Source organism: Molothrus aeneus, chromosome 9, assembly GCF_037042795.1.
Source record: "Molothrus aeneus isolate 106 chromosome 9, BPBGC_Maene_1.0, whole genome shotgun sequence".
Classification (NCBI taxonomy): Eukaryota; Metazoa; Chordata; class Aves; order Passeriformes; family Icteridae; genus Molothrus; species Molothrus aeneus.
In genome coordinates this window covers 19625578-19640058 of record NC_089654.1, presented here as the reverse complement: position 1 = coordinate 19640058, position 14481 = coordinate 19625578, and the positions used below count along the sequence as shown (strand labels likewise).

Below are 14481 nucleotides of genomic sequence, written 5' to 3'. Positions count from 1 at the left end.
CTTCATCCTTTATTACTGCTGTGATTTTAATTTTCTGTTGCAGGGTCCACCAGGTCCTTCAGGTGAAGCTGGCCCACCTGGTCCTCCTGGGAAAAGAGTAAGGACTATCTCATCTTCTCTTGTACACTTCTCTTTCTGAGACACTGTGTCCTTGAGAATTTCAGCTAATTGTTTCATGCTGGGACACTCACATCTGATACTTGTCATTTCTTTGAAGTAATGTAATGAGAGAAATGAAAAAACAGAAACAGCAGAGAAAGCTCTTTAACATGGGTTATAAGAATAAAAGAACAAAAAACTACATAGGGAAGAATGCATTGCTTACCCATAAAGGTGCTTTTTCTTTTCACTCAAGAATTCAGTGTCTACTGAATCAGTCTGCTAACAGGAGTGAGTTGGTATGACAGTAATAGCAGACATCATCTTTAGGCACATGTCTGCTATCAGGGAGCAGGAAGAATTTGTCTGTTTTGGTGTTTTTAGTCTTGGAAATAAAATAATTTTAATGCAGCTACTGTGCAGAACTATATCATTCTCTCTGTATACAAAATTAACAGGCAGGCATTTTTTTAATTTATGAAACTACTCCATTTCTAAAGCTTTTGAAGGTTAACAGGGTTTACAAATATACCTAATCAAACCCAGTAAATAACATTGCAGTCACAGAATTGTAGTAGATGCATCAACCCTTAGGTCTGCTTCACAGAGCAATTAGATGCAGTTTTTACACCTTAAAAAACAGAAGAAGTGGCATTATTAAATGTAAGCTGAGAATTATTTAACAAAATATGTTAAATTGCTTGGTTTAATGGGCTTGAGTGGAATGACATGCCCAATTAGTTTTATTTATTTTATACAGTAATCTATTTGCTCCACCAACATGCAAAGTATTTATAATATTTTAAATTATTATGGTCATGTTAGCAACCTTATTCTAAAACTGAAATATGGCTCAACTGAATATTAGCAATTAGTATGTTTGCTTGACATCAAATTAAAACATCCTGCTTTATTATACAGAAAGGCAATAGCTCACTCCTCACAGATGGGCTATATTCTATCTGATTGTGTCTAGACAAAAAAAAAACAATTTCAAAGCACAGATTCCATGTTACCTCTGGTTTGACACATTTCCAATTTAGGGATGATGCATGGCTAAATATTGCAATGTAGTCCCTTTCTGAATTTTGAAGAAAACATTTTTGGAATCAGATTCTGAATTACTTGAGCACCAGAATATTTCAAACTTGTAGGGAATCTGTATTATATTAGTGTTATACTAGAAAGTAACAGGGAAAGACTGAAAGATTCATACTTACCTGGAAAAACTGCTTTTCATTAGTTTTCATCACTTGTATGGTAGAATCAATTTCAAGAAAAAGCCCTATCAAGAGTCTTAATGTGGATTGAGAAGGACACACAGTTTCAGTAGTAATATTGCTGTCTGTGAGGTGCAGCTCAGGTTACACTACTAGAAAGCAAAATTCCACTCCATTTTTTGGTTTTTGGTCTCTGAAATAATAAGCTGGCAGAGCTCAGAATCCATACTTTTAATTTAAGGCTCTTGAAATCCTCAACAGTAGGCTCCTTATTTATTTTGTTATATATTTTCATTCCCCTCTTCCATTCCATTTTGTAACTGACCTGACCTCAGTTTTACTGCCCAGTCTTCTAAAATCATGTTTATTACCAGCTGTCAGAGTTTTGAGCAGTCTCTCTCTAGTTACAGAGTTTAAAATTTTCCCCATATCCCCCTGGGAAGCAAATTCTAGTGAAAGACATGGACATATATAATTTTTCCATTGTATCTAAGAAATTTATAAGCCAAAACCATAATGTACAAAGGGTGACTTCTGTAACATAGTAATTGACAAAGTCTTGAGAAGTGATTTTTTTTAAAGTTTAATTAAATAGCAATTATTATTTTACATATTCTGACTTAAATTATCTGTGCACACACCAGATCAGGAAAATACATGCTCAGAAGGCTTTATACATCAATAATTTAGCTGCAAGTAATAGTATTAATTGTGGCTGCTTATCTAGAACTAGAAATACAGTCTGAACCCCTCCACAGTTATGTTGTTTTTATGATTATTCTGAAACTTAATCCCTTTCTCTTACTTTTGGGTCTTCGTTTTGGTTTTCCATAAAGTACTGGGTAACACTTCTAGTTTGAATTCATTGATTTCTATCTGACAAATGTTAAAAGCAGCATGAGGAAAAGGCACCTTCAGAGAGTATTTGTCCTTCAGATCAATATGCAGTCAATACAGATCAGCGTAGACAGCACTCCTTGCCTGTGTTCCCAGCCCTTCAGTGTGCCAGGCACTTGAGCTTAGGGATCTGCTGCTGGGCTGCTTTCCTGGGCAGTGACAATCAGATGTCCACATACTCATAAAACTCCATATACCAATCAAGTATTAGAATTTAAAGCACAAGGGTAAGATATATTTTTGTTCTCAACTGGAAGCCATAACATTTTTTTCCATTGAAAGAAGAGATGTCAATACTGAAACAAAGCCAGCAATTTTGCAAACCAGAAGTTTATTTGGTTTGCTGCCTTTAAATACAATGTTGAATAACTTAGGAAAAAATAAAGTGTTTCTATGAAGGAGATTTTTTTTTTCCATTTTGGCTACAGCATGATTCTGCCTCAGCAGGGTGTACTCACCACTTAAAAACTAATTTCTCTCTTGATTTCAAATGCACAGAATACCTAACAATATGCTAGGTTCCTATCACAATAGGCTAATGAAATGTGGTAATGGTTTTTCTGTGTTGGAAATCATGTTTTAAGCCAGATGACAGCTATAAACAACAACTGAAATTATTCTAATGAAATATGGAAGAACAGAGAAAAATATTCAATAGGTTCATGTAACAAAAGTTGAGAACGAGTTTGTTTCTGCATGATTTCTTTTGTCTTCTTGGTTGGTAAAACACTTCAGGCAGCATGTCCAAAATGACAGTGCAGTGTTGGTGAGAGCCAGCATGGCAGCTGGGGTGATGAGGGGGAGAACGGTGCATTAATGTGCAGTGCTGTTACAGAGGTCCTTTCTGCGGTGACAGTTCCCCAGCCGCGCTCCAGTGCGGTGGGAGGTGGGAGAACGGCAAGGAGCGCTCTGTGTCTGCAGCAGCCCGGGGGCAGCTCCGGCAGCAGCTCCGTGCCCGGGGCAGCCTGGGCACTGCTGCTAATGGCAGGCACTGTACTTGTACTTTAGCCATCACAGTGGGCCTAGCCCTGCTAATTAATTCATGCTGCAGCTTCTTTTCTATTATTCAGAGTCCATATTTCTCAAGTACAGACTGCCCCATTCAACCCTTTTCAGTCTCTTAGATAGGGTGGGTTAGAATCCATGTGGGAACTTCAAGCAAGTAAAGAAAATGGGCATGTAAACTAATTCATGTAAGAAAAAAGTCATGTATCTAAAATGCTTCTGAACTTATTTATGTACCTGTTGATCTTTCTTATTATTGCTGCAAACCGTGATCCACCCAACAAATTATAACCTACACAAAGGGTTACATACATCAGACATCATTAATTATTATTGGAACAGCAGGGATTTAAAATATTCTTCCTGTTTTAAAGAGTCAGCATTTGGCCCAGGGCCTTTAAGCTTCTCTGTATTTTGAAGAAATAAAACTAAGTCCTTTACCCCTTACAGCTCTTAAAAATAGCAAAGAAAAAAGCTGCTGATACCCACAACAAATGGTCAAAGTCCTCTTGTGGTTAATTCAATTCATTTGGCGTTATCTTTGATGTAGTCTGAACTATCTCTGCTGGCCAAAAGGTTCATGCAGTGCTGCAGATGTTCAGTGTCACCCTGGAGAAAGCTTAATTTCAGAAGCAAATGAATGATCTTAATATACTTCTATGTAAATAGCTATAAAATGAATATAAATTTCCAGGAATTAAAACCAGTGGAGTTGCTCAAGGTATGTGCCAAGGTAGCAGTGGGTAGTAAATATATCAGACAATAAAAGGTTTGGGCTAAGTTCAGCTCTAGTATAAAAGATGGCTTTAGGTCAAACACTGATCCAAAGCCCTGAGCCCACAAAGCAAACAGGCAGATGCTTAACTGGAAGTACAGTTCTTACCAGTAAAATTTAATTTGTGTTCTGGTGCTTTACCTTTAAGGAGCCTGAACTGTTTTTCTATAAGTTAAGAAGTCAGAAGCAGTAAATAAATGGAAGTGATTGCATTTTTCTAGTTGCTGATCTTCTGAACATTTTTTTACATAAAAATCTGCTTGTTACATTAATGAACAGATGAGTCTTATACAGATTCACAAAATCACAGCATTTGAGCATAGTCACTTTTCTTTCATGTTCCTTTAAGCTGCTCAGTGGTTGGCAAGAAATAGCTACTTGTAATAAGGACATTTCCCAGGCTAAAAATTAACCTTGTAGGAGAACAGTTGGTCCATTATCTTGAGTGTATCTTTTCTAAACTAAGCATATAAGAGAACCATTTTCAGAAGACTGTATTAAATTCTAGACACTGCTCCCGTTCATAACTGAAGCTATGAATATTAATTACCTGACCTAAAATTCGGCCCTTGATGTTCTGGAGGAGAAAAATGTCTTTTTATTTTTCACTTTCATATTTACTGGATAATATGTCAATTTTTGGCTGTCCAAGTGTAATCAGGCCCCTTACTGAGCCCATCCCTGACTTAGAGAATAAAGAAGTATTTGCCACACTGTGCACTGCAGAAAGAGAGGCCTTTTTGGAATCAGTGGATAAACTACAGTGAATAGATAGAATTCAATGCACATCAAGTTTAAAATTAATTGTTGTTGTACATATAAATTAGTATTGCCTTTTTTCTTTTGTATACTGTTTTTTTGGGGGTTTTGTTTGTTTTTGGGGGTTTTTTTGGGGGGGTTTGGGGTTTTTTTTTGGTTTGGATTTTCTTTTTTATATTCCCAAACAAATTAAACTGCATCATCTTTTAGATATTCTAAAAAACTGGAAAATTTTATAGGGGAATAAGAGCTGTTTGGTATTTTTTAGCCTGTGAATAAAATGTCAAAAAAAGAAATTTAATGTTATTTTGTAAGCATTTACTACTTATTAATATGGTGGGAATTGCACTTTCAGAATTTTTTTCACTGGTTATATTTGAAAAAACCTGAGATTATGATCTCAGTGTCCGTATTTTACAGGGACCTCCTGGAGCAACAGGTGCTGAAGGCAGACAAGGCGAAAAAGGTGCAAAGGTAATACGCTGAAGATTTTTTTTGAAGCATAGAAATATAAACTATTTATAATTTAAAAGTCAATTGCTTATGATGCACTGAGCGTGGAACTTTTCAAAGTAATAACAGGCAGTCTGTAAAATCCAAATTCAGACCCAGAATTAGTAGCAATATGTAATGGAGAGGACCCAGCAGTGCAGGCCCAGCACAGCTCACCTGCAACAAGCAAGGAGAGCCTGCTCTGCTGGCACCAGACCTCTCTGTGAAGCCAGAAACATTTCACTCAGGAAATCATCCTGTGCAGAACTGTGGCTTCTAAAAGCACTTTTCCTCTTGTACATCCCTTCAGTGCCAAACTCAGCCCCTCTCTGACCTGGTCTGTTCTTTCCAGGGTGAACCTGGTGCAGAAGGAGCTCCTGGAAAAACAGGGCCAGTTGGCCCACAGGGACCTGCAGGGAAACCTGGCCCAGAGGGTCTCCGGGGCATTCCTGGCCCTGTGGTAAGTCATGGAGCACCTGAAATCTTAAATGTTGCATTTCCTCTATATACTCTGGTAAAGCCAGCTTTTTGTTTTTTCTAGGGAGAACAAGGTATGCCTGGAGCACCAGGTCAGGATGGCCCTCCTGGACCTCTGGTGAGCATCCTTTTCCCACATGTCACTCACAGAAGCCTCCAAAAACATCACTGAAAGATCCCTCTTCTAACATTTGAGAGCTTAAATATTCTGTTAAAATTTGAAGCTGAGTATATTAATGAACTATATACTTCCAATTGCACAGACTTCCTGTCAGCTCAACAAGAACTTTTCAATGCATTGCTGCAACTTAATTTTGGATTTTAAGAAAGTAAAGTTGATATGTAAAAATTTCTCAGGTTAGATTTCCCTCCTTCCCCTCCCATCCTCCGCAAAAGATTGCTATCAGGAGAGTGTGAAGCCTGATTTGCAGTAGAGCACAACACACTGCAGGTGAAAAGTCTAATTCTGCATTCCAAAAGCTTAAAAATTTCACATTTCATTCATGAATTATGTATTTGCCTAGGCTTTTGCATCTAGTGATATCCTGAAGTGGAGATGGAAAGCATAAGCACTGAATAATATTTTGTACATGAAATGTTATGGCATTTTTGAATATGTGCCAGGTGGAAAAGGTCTCTTATCACTTCTATCCATAGCAGAAGTTGTCCACTGCCACCAGGAGAGCAGTGGTGAGGAGACACAGACTTAGTGTAGCAGCTCTACACCTCATGGACACATGTGCAGTGTGAGATTAACAGCCTCTGAAAAATTCATGTCTTTTGCACAGACACTGCATGGCCTGCATTTTTCACCTCATTATGTACAAATTACACAAAACCAGCATTGCCATTCTTATAAAATCTAAGGACTTCTCAAATCAAGAATTTAGTTGACCCTCTGTTCCATAGATTTCTACTCATACAACCTTTTATAATTTCTAATTATAAAGTAATTTAAATACCACTGTAGCATCATTATGATTTTTTAAACATACATTTCATCTTGGGCTCTAAATCATGTCATCAATCACAACCATCAACCACTGAATGTGTACTTTGATTTGAACTGCCTTCAATAACATTTCAAGAAAACATGATTTGAGCAGGATGTTAAAACTTACTTTAACATGACTTCCCTTGATTTATAAAGGGCCCACCTGGCTTGCCTGGACTGAAAGGAGACCCAGGTTCCAAAGGAGAGAAGGTATGCTTTGCTAATTAGTTGTGTCTTCGTAACTTCAGCCCAGTCTAAAACCTGTATAAAATTAGCGGGGAGAAGCAGCAGAGTTTTTATCAGCAAGGCATTGTACCATGCTATCAAACAGCTTCCACAGCCCTAAGAGTAATCAAGAAGTTTTAAGCCATATCCTGGAAACACCTAGAAAGAAAAGGATTACTGCCTGTGTAGTATTCTATAGACCTGCAATGAGAATCCCAAAGATATTGATGTAAAGAGAACTGTCAGGTTTACAAGAACAAAGCAAGTAGAAATTATGAGTATTGGCAATTTTTATTTTAAAAGAAAAAAATATAAATATTAAACAGCTATAATACTTTCTTTTGAAATAGTGGATTGAGACATCTGAGATAGCATTTTCCTATGGAGTCCCAACAATACATTGATTGCTTTGGTATCAGAGAAAAACCTGTAGAGAAAGAGGCATGAACATGACTGTGCCTTGTGAACTGCAGGTTCTGTTTATCTGCTTGGATCAGCTGTTTATGCAGCCATATCACATGTGGAACTCTGTGAGATGCTGATAGCAGCTACCTGTGGAAACTGGTATGAAATTTGTACCCAGGGTACTGTGATTTCTCTGCTGGTTTCAGTAAAGACTGCACTTAGCTCTTTCACTGAATAAGAAGTCACAACTTGCAAATAATCTGAAAGTTGGAAAGACCATCTAACAACAATAAATACACTTTTAGAATAATTTGTTTTCAGGTTGATTGTTGACAAGCAACAGTGGTAACACGAGAAAGGTCTAATTTATGTTTTTGCAAAACACATTTACTTTAATGTATGTTAATTATGTTTTCTTAAATCTTGTTCAGGGACATCCTGGTTTGATTGGCCTGATTGGACCTCCAGGAGAACAGGGTGAAAAGGGTGATCGGGGGCTTCCTGGCCCACAGGGATCTCCTGGAGCCAAGGGTGATGCAGTGAGTACAACATATTTGTGTTCTTTCAAGTGCCATGTAAGAAGGAGTGTCTTATTCCAGGCTTCCTTCTGAAAGTTGTTCTAAACACTTAACACCCAGAGTCTCCTGCAAGAGGTTAAAACTTTCTTAGGCATTGTACAAACACAGCAATATTAAACATCTTAAAACGAGGTTATAGAGTGTTTTTGGAAAATGAAGGAAACACATAGACCCCAACATGCACACAGAACAAGTTAGCAACAAGATAAAAGTAGCAGCAGCAATCTCATCACATTTTCTGGTTGCATTACCCAAAGCAGCTCCCTCTCTTCTAGTTACTAAGCCATGTTTTTAGGGCACTATGTAAAATGTGAGGTTTCCAAGCCAATCTGAAGAGGAACACAACTCTGAAAATCCACTGCAGTCAGTGTAAGAACAACTACAAGCAACTCACATTGTCAGATCTAATATTTTAAACTTGCCAACTATTTTGGCCTCTAGCAAATGGCCTAACTCAAAACTCACCACAGCTGGACACTTCATGGAACTACTTTTTTTATAGATACAATTTTTTAACACAGTCCAGTATGTAGGATACTTTAGTTCTATGCTTATTCTCTTACTCCTTTTTAGGGAATTTCTGGTCCTGCTGGTCCCCTTGGACCCCCTGGTCCTCCTGGATTACCTGTAAGTAATTTCATCCAGCCCTCCTGTTCTACCCACCCCCAAGCTGTGTGCAGTACACTCTAACCAGAGTTACATGTTCTTGCCCATAGGGTCCCCAGGGTCCCAAAGGTTCCAAAGGATCCAGTGTGAGTAACTCTCCTCTACACTTTCTCCTCTTTTGCTTAGCTTTTGTGTGTGTTATTTTTAAACGTTGTGCAGCATGGTCAACACTGCACTCCTTTCATTGCTCTGTAGGGTCCTGCTGGTCAGAAGGGTGACAGTGGCTTACCTGGTCCACCTGGTCCTCCAGTAAGTAAGAATTCTTATCTTGCATTACCCTGACATGATGAACCTGTTTTGACAAGGGTAGAAAACAATGTTTGGGAACTAAAATATGAATGATGGTTTGAAAATTCATTTTTCAGAAAACACAGATCCCCAGGCACAGAAATACGTATCTGCACTGAAAAAGCCAGAAGAAACTTAAAACAAATAAATAAAATAAACAAAAAGAACACCCCAAAAAACCTCTATAACCAACCCAAACAAAGAAGCCCCTCATGCAATAATTATTTAATGTGTTATATTGAAGCACAGAAAACAAAATTTTACTGGTTTCCCCTGCTTATACTCTTCTGTTTCCATATTTATTTTTAATATCATAACAAACTAAAATGAAGAGTCCAAACCTGAGTGAAGTTCTTCAATTTCTTGAAATTAAATACTGTTTCCTAGACCCCAAGTGGAATTTTCCACTTTTATCATAGGAAATATCCGGAGTTTTCAATTTTCATAGAATATGTCTGTGCTTGAGGGAATTAACAGGGATACAGAGGCAACTGTGAGTTCTGTGTGTCACTTGTGTGAGGGCAACACACTCATCCCCAAAATCAGTGTAGTGAGAAGATTTAGAGCACAACAATGGTTTGGCCTTTTACAATCTTTTTTGGTTTCTTCTTCAAGTAAATCAAAGCACATAGGTATGAATCTAAAAGAAAAAAAGGTGAAATAAAGAAATAAATACCTTGAAGAAATCCTATTCAAAGCATCTCCAAGCCTCATTCTGTGGTCCTTCTCTGCTGAAAAACTAACAGAAGATATAATTAGATATGTTTTCCACTTAGGGCCCTCCAGGTGAGGTAATCCAGCCACTGCCAATCCAGTCAGCCAAGAAGACAAGAAGATCTCCTGACTATATGTTATCTGATGCTGGTGATAATATTCTGGATTATACTGATGGCATGGAGGAGATCTTTGGCTCCCTGAATTCCCTGAAGCAAGACATTGAGCACATGAAGTTTCCCATGGGCACTCAGAATAACCCAGCCCGGACCTGCAAAGATCTGCAGCTCTGCCACCCCGACTTCCCAGACGGTGAGTTCATACTGCACAGCACGGGCACACGGGGCTGAGCCTGGCTCTGCCAGGGCTCTTGGGCACCACTCACCCAGTACTGAGACATGGCTCATACAGCTGCTCAACACACACAGTCTCAATGAATCCATTTTTACAGGTATACAAGTTTAAAAGTGTAAGACATGTTCTCTTGGTAAGAGTCAAAACTCTTTAAATACATAACCTGATCTGGTTTTTGAGTTAAAACCTATTAAAGTGATAAATAAAAAGCAGTTGTTGTCTTGAAAGGCGGGCCTTGCATTTCCAGGATGATCAAAACAGGAGTGTGATGAAAGAGTGTAGGATAACAATATTTGTAGTGGGTGTAGTATAACGATATTTCAGCATTGGTATTATATGAGATTTATGCTCAATAATGATTCTCAAAAAGTTTACTAGTCTTTTAGCCCTGGAAGCAATAATTTTCTCTACTGCATCAGTACTGTTTTTTCTAGATCAGCCAGCAAAGAGGCATGGAAGTTTCTTTGATACTGTTTAATGCCACCAAGTAGTAGTGTAATAAAATGCATAGAAATATGAAGATACTCAGTGTTCCTAAGAACTATCTTGAATTCATTATTCTTTGTTGTTTTCTCTTTTTTCTTCTAAATAATTTTACCCCTCTGAAAATGTTTAAATGAAAGCCAGCCTTCACTAAATTTTCATCCTTTCATAATTTTTTCAATTGCAATGCATATTTTTCCCAGTTCAAAGCAATATTTTTCTGCTTTTAAATGGGAAGAAAAATAGATTTTGACAGTTTAATAATATTTTATTGCTTTCACTCTAGATAGATAAGAACAGATGGCTGCCTTGAGGAGTAGTTAAGCCGTGTATGTGCTATATGAAAAGTACATATTTTACAATTCAGTGCCCTCCATAATAAGGAATAGTTTTTACACTCTGCATTTACCAGTATTTGCTTCTTCTTTAGAGCTGTCTTCATATAAAAGTAATCTTATTTTGGTTAAAATAAAAGCAAATGTGTTCATTAAAATTCAGAATTCTTCAGGGATAAGACTTACAGAAAGGAAGGACTGTTTTCAATATACAGCCTAAATCAACAGAATTGTTAAACCCCACAAATACTTTGTCTATGCCCTATATTCAGAAGACAGAACTGGTGAAAGGATTAGTCATTTCTCTTTGAAACCTTCACTATTTGTTTGAAACTGGATTAGAACTGTAGTTGTCAGAAAGTCGCTTGCTGCCCTGCTTGTGAAACACCTGAAGACAAGAACCCTCATCACAGAAATCATCATTCTAATTGGAATATCAGATTTTAAAAAGCACTGACTTTGAATGTACCTTGGATGGGCTGCAGTTCTTTTCATGCCCAGCCTTCACTGGTGTTGCAGCTTCATAAGCCAGGAGGGAAAGGTCTTTGCTTGAGGTGGATCCATCTCAGTGGAAGCTTCAGGTGCTTGTGCCAGCTACAGCCCCAGCAAGCCCCATGCAGACACCTCTGTTTGCAGATAGGGATGCATTCCAGATTTTGCTCCCTGACCTAAAACATTCAGATAAAATAAATTTCCTACTTTGGAGGACCATTAGGTAGCAGTAAAACCTGGCTCTTCCGAATACCATTTCTACTGTATAAGGCAAATATTTTCTCATTTGTCTTAGGGGAATATTGGATTGATCCTAACCAGGGCTGTTCTGGAGACTCCTTCAAAGTATACTGCAATTTCACAGCAGGTGGGGAAACTTGCATCTACCCAGATAAGAAATCTGAAGGAGTAAGTACCAATCTGTGTTTTCAGTTGGCTGTTGACAGTTACTATTATGCTGTTACAATGTTGAACTAAACAGGATAATTATATTGCCACATTTTCATGTATCTGTCTTTCTGATTACATTTACATATATCTGAATGGAGCAGTAAAATGGTACATAGAGTTAACAAATACCATTTTCAACTTCAGATAGGGAATCTGTGCACCTGCTTGCTAACATGTCAGTACATTTCAGAATGCAACACAGCTGAGCAGCCACTTACAGCAGATGATCTAGTATTTGTCACCTAAAAGCTAAACATTCCTGTGTTTCTCTTGTGGGTTCATTCATATCTATTCATGTATTCCTATGCAAAGTAGATGTAAAAGACTGTATTAACAGTGTTCTTACTCTCTGTTATAGATTACATCTGCTGAGGCATATGGTATAGAGGAAGGCTTTCTGAAATCTTGCCTAAATTACAGGAATTCATTAGCATCAACACTGGTGAAAACTCATTTAAATACTTCACAGCAACAATTTATACCATGAGCTTACCTGGCTCTTAACAGATTACAACCATCTCCCTCAAATAGAATTAACTCTCTCTTGGATTCCATTTGAAGTCACTAATTTGAAGGCATTCTCTACAAGAAAAACATTCCATTTCAGACCTTTAAAGTGGCTGAGATTTGAGCCACTTTATAATACATTCTGTATTATCTGGTGTGGTATTTGTCCCAAGTAATGTAAAACCTTCACATCTGTCAACATATGTTTCAAATACTTCTGTCTCTGCTGTTTGACCTCACAGGTTAGAATTTCATCGTGGCCAAAGGAGACCCCAGGATCTTGGTTTAGTGAATTTAAGCGAGGAAAACTTGTAAGTTGTCACTGCAATGCAACTGTATTCACAAATCAGGTCCAACTTTTCAGCCATCAGCAGATCACAGGGAATTTTACAAATATTTACATAATGAAAAGACCCCCAGCCCTTTTGCCCTAAAAATCACAGCAGCTATGTGGTCTCTTGCCTCTGGAGAGCAGAAGCCTGGTCTGTACTGTCCCACAGATCCCAAAGGTCACCTGCACAGCTGCTGGTGAGGATCTGGCCAATGTCAGACACACCTCACCACCAAACCTTGGGAAAGCAGCTGGAGCACAGATTCCCCCACCCCAGTCTAGGTTACTGGAAATATTCTGGGTATGCAGAGGTGAGGCTGCAGGCTGACTAACTTTATGATTAACTAAAAACAGATTACCAAACAGATTCTGCTGCTTTACACTATAAGGCAGGAATAATTCTCTCTTTTCCCAGTAGAACAAAGCTCATATATGTAATTCTTCATCCTAAATATACTGCTACATTATGAAAATCTATTTACTGAGTCATAGCTGTATCGACCTTTAAAACTTCATAAAATGTTATGTGTTGGTTGATATTTTTATTAAGGGCAGTTATATGATTCTCTTTTGTCAACAATAATTTTGGTTTGCATTGTACCAAAGAAAACAGATAAATATTCATCTAATTTTTTATATTTTCCAGCTTTCCTATTTGGATGTTGAAGGCAATTCCATTAATATGGTCCAAATGACATTCCTTAAACTACTGAGTGCCTCTGCCAGACAAAATTTCACTTACAACTGTCACCAGTCTGTAGCCTGGCACGATGCACCCTCTGACAGCTATGACAAAGCACTAAGGTTCTTAGGATCCAATGATGAAGAAATGTCTTATGACAACAATCCTTACATCAAAGCTCTCCATGATGGCTGTGCAGTAAGTAGAGCTTCAAAGAGTCTTTACAAAACCCACCTGTCATTTAAAGTGGAAATCAAACAAATCTATTTTTTCACAGCTTTCTTCTGAGACAAGCTTTGTAAACACTTCACTTGTCATATACTGATTTTTAGTAGATTTTTAACCATAGTACACAAGTGCCATATTCAATTTTCACCTATGTACCAAAAAAGATATAACCACAAGCCAAGAAATTGAACAAACCTGGAATGGATGCAGGCTGTCAACACCACTGTGCTGAAAGCAGACTATCTGCTACTGTGTATGAGCACAGTGTAAGGAAAGAACAGAAGCAAAAAAGATAATGAGAGTAGGCAGCATATAAGCAGAATATACTGGTACTAAAAATCAAGGTATACACAAATAGAATAGTTATTGAATACAGCAAAAACATGTATCACATAAATCCTATGTATGTACCCAAACATAGTGAATTAATTTCACAGTTTGATATGTGACTTTATGTTTCCTTTTCTTATTTTCTGTATTCAAAGCCAGGTGAAGTTTGTGGCTCTTACTTTTCAGAATCCTCCTTTAAGCTAAAAATCCCCAGAGGTGTCCAAGCATACATCAGCTCCCTGAGCACTCCTCTTTCAGGGTCTCTGTGGGCATAGCAACTGTTACCACTTCTCAGAAATAGAACAGTCTCTATTGAACCCTTTGAAACAAAGGCATCAAAAGAACAAGGGACAGTTGAAGCCTCATTAATTATTTTGGGGTTTGATATGGGAGCATTCTGAAGGCAGTTTCTGAGCAGTCAGAGATACAGAATTAGAGACCCGAAAGTGCCAGGATATACACCTGAGGCAGAGATGCAGCTCAGGAGGTGCAAAGCACCTCCCCTCACCAGTGGGACTCTAATACACAACTGATCCATGTCAGCCTTTCTGTGTGCCTTGTATTTCCATTTCACTTTTGTTATCCACAGAGGGTAAATGTAGAGCTCCAGAGAGAGCTGAAAGTTGCAGCTGTCACTAAACTGAGAACACTCAGGTCTGTCAGCTTGGATGCTCCTCTGAACTCCAAGACCCTGG

General features: G+C 38.1%; 1 protein-coding gene and 1 long non-coding RNA gene across 2 annotated transcripts in view; one reads left to right on the top strand and one right to left on the bottom strand.

Annotated features, from left to right (window-relative positions):
• Positions 1-14481, top strand: part of COL11A1 (collagen type XI alpha 1 chain) — a 125112-nt gene that overhangs the window by 108258 nt on the left and 2373 nt on the right. Inside the window, exons 54-66 of the mRNA XM_066556125.1 lie at positions 44-97; positions 5176-5229; positions 5600-5707; positions 5789-5842; positions 6875-6928; positions 7780-7887; positions 8500-8553; positions 8643-8678; positions 8788-8841; positions 9657-9906; positions 11554-11666; positions 12458-12526; positions 13193-13426. Of these exons, the coding sequence (XP_066412222.1) occupies positions 44-97; positions 5176-5229; positions 5600-5707; positions 5789-5842; positions 6875-6928; positions 7780-7887; positions 8500-8553; positions 8643-8678; positions 8788-8841; positions 9657-9906; positions 11554-11666; positions 12458-12526; positions 13193-13426 (1242 nt within the window). The remainder of the gene's footprint in view (positions 1-43; positions 98-5175; positions 5230-5599; positions 5708-5788; positions 5843-6874; positions 6929-7779; positions 7888-8499; positions 8554-8642; positions 8679-8787; positions 8842-9656; positions 9907-11553; positions 11667-12457; positions 12527-13192; positions 13427-14481) is intronic.
• Positions 1887-14481, bottom strand: part of LOC136560350 (uncharacterized) — a 160254-nt gene continuing 147659 nt past the window's right edge. Inside the window, exons 8-13 of the long non-coding RNA XR_010784126.1 lie at positions 12202-12290; positions 11236-11434; positions 9557-9619; positions 8822-8884; positions 6882-6979; positions 1887-3840 (exon numbers count right to left, since the gene is read on the bottom strand). This is a non-coding gene — a long non-coding RNA (uncharacterized lncRNA). The remainder of the gene's footprint in view (positions 3841-6881; positions 6980-8821; positions 8885-9556; positions 9620-11235; positions 11435-12201; positions 12291-14481) is intronic.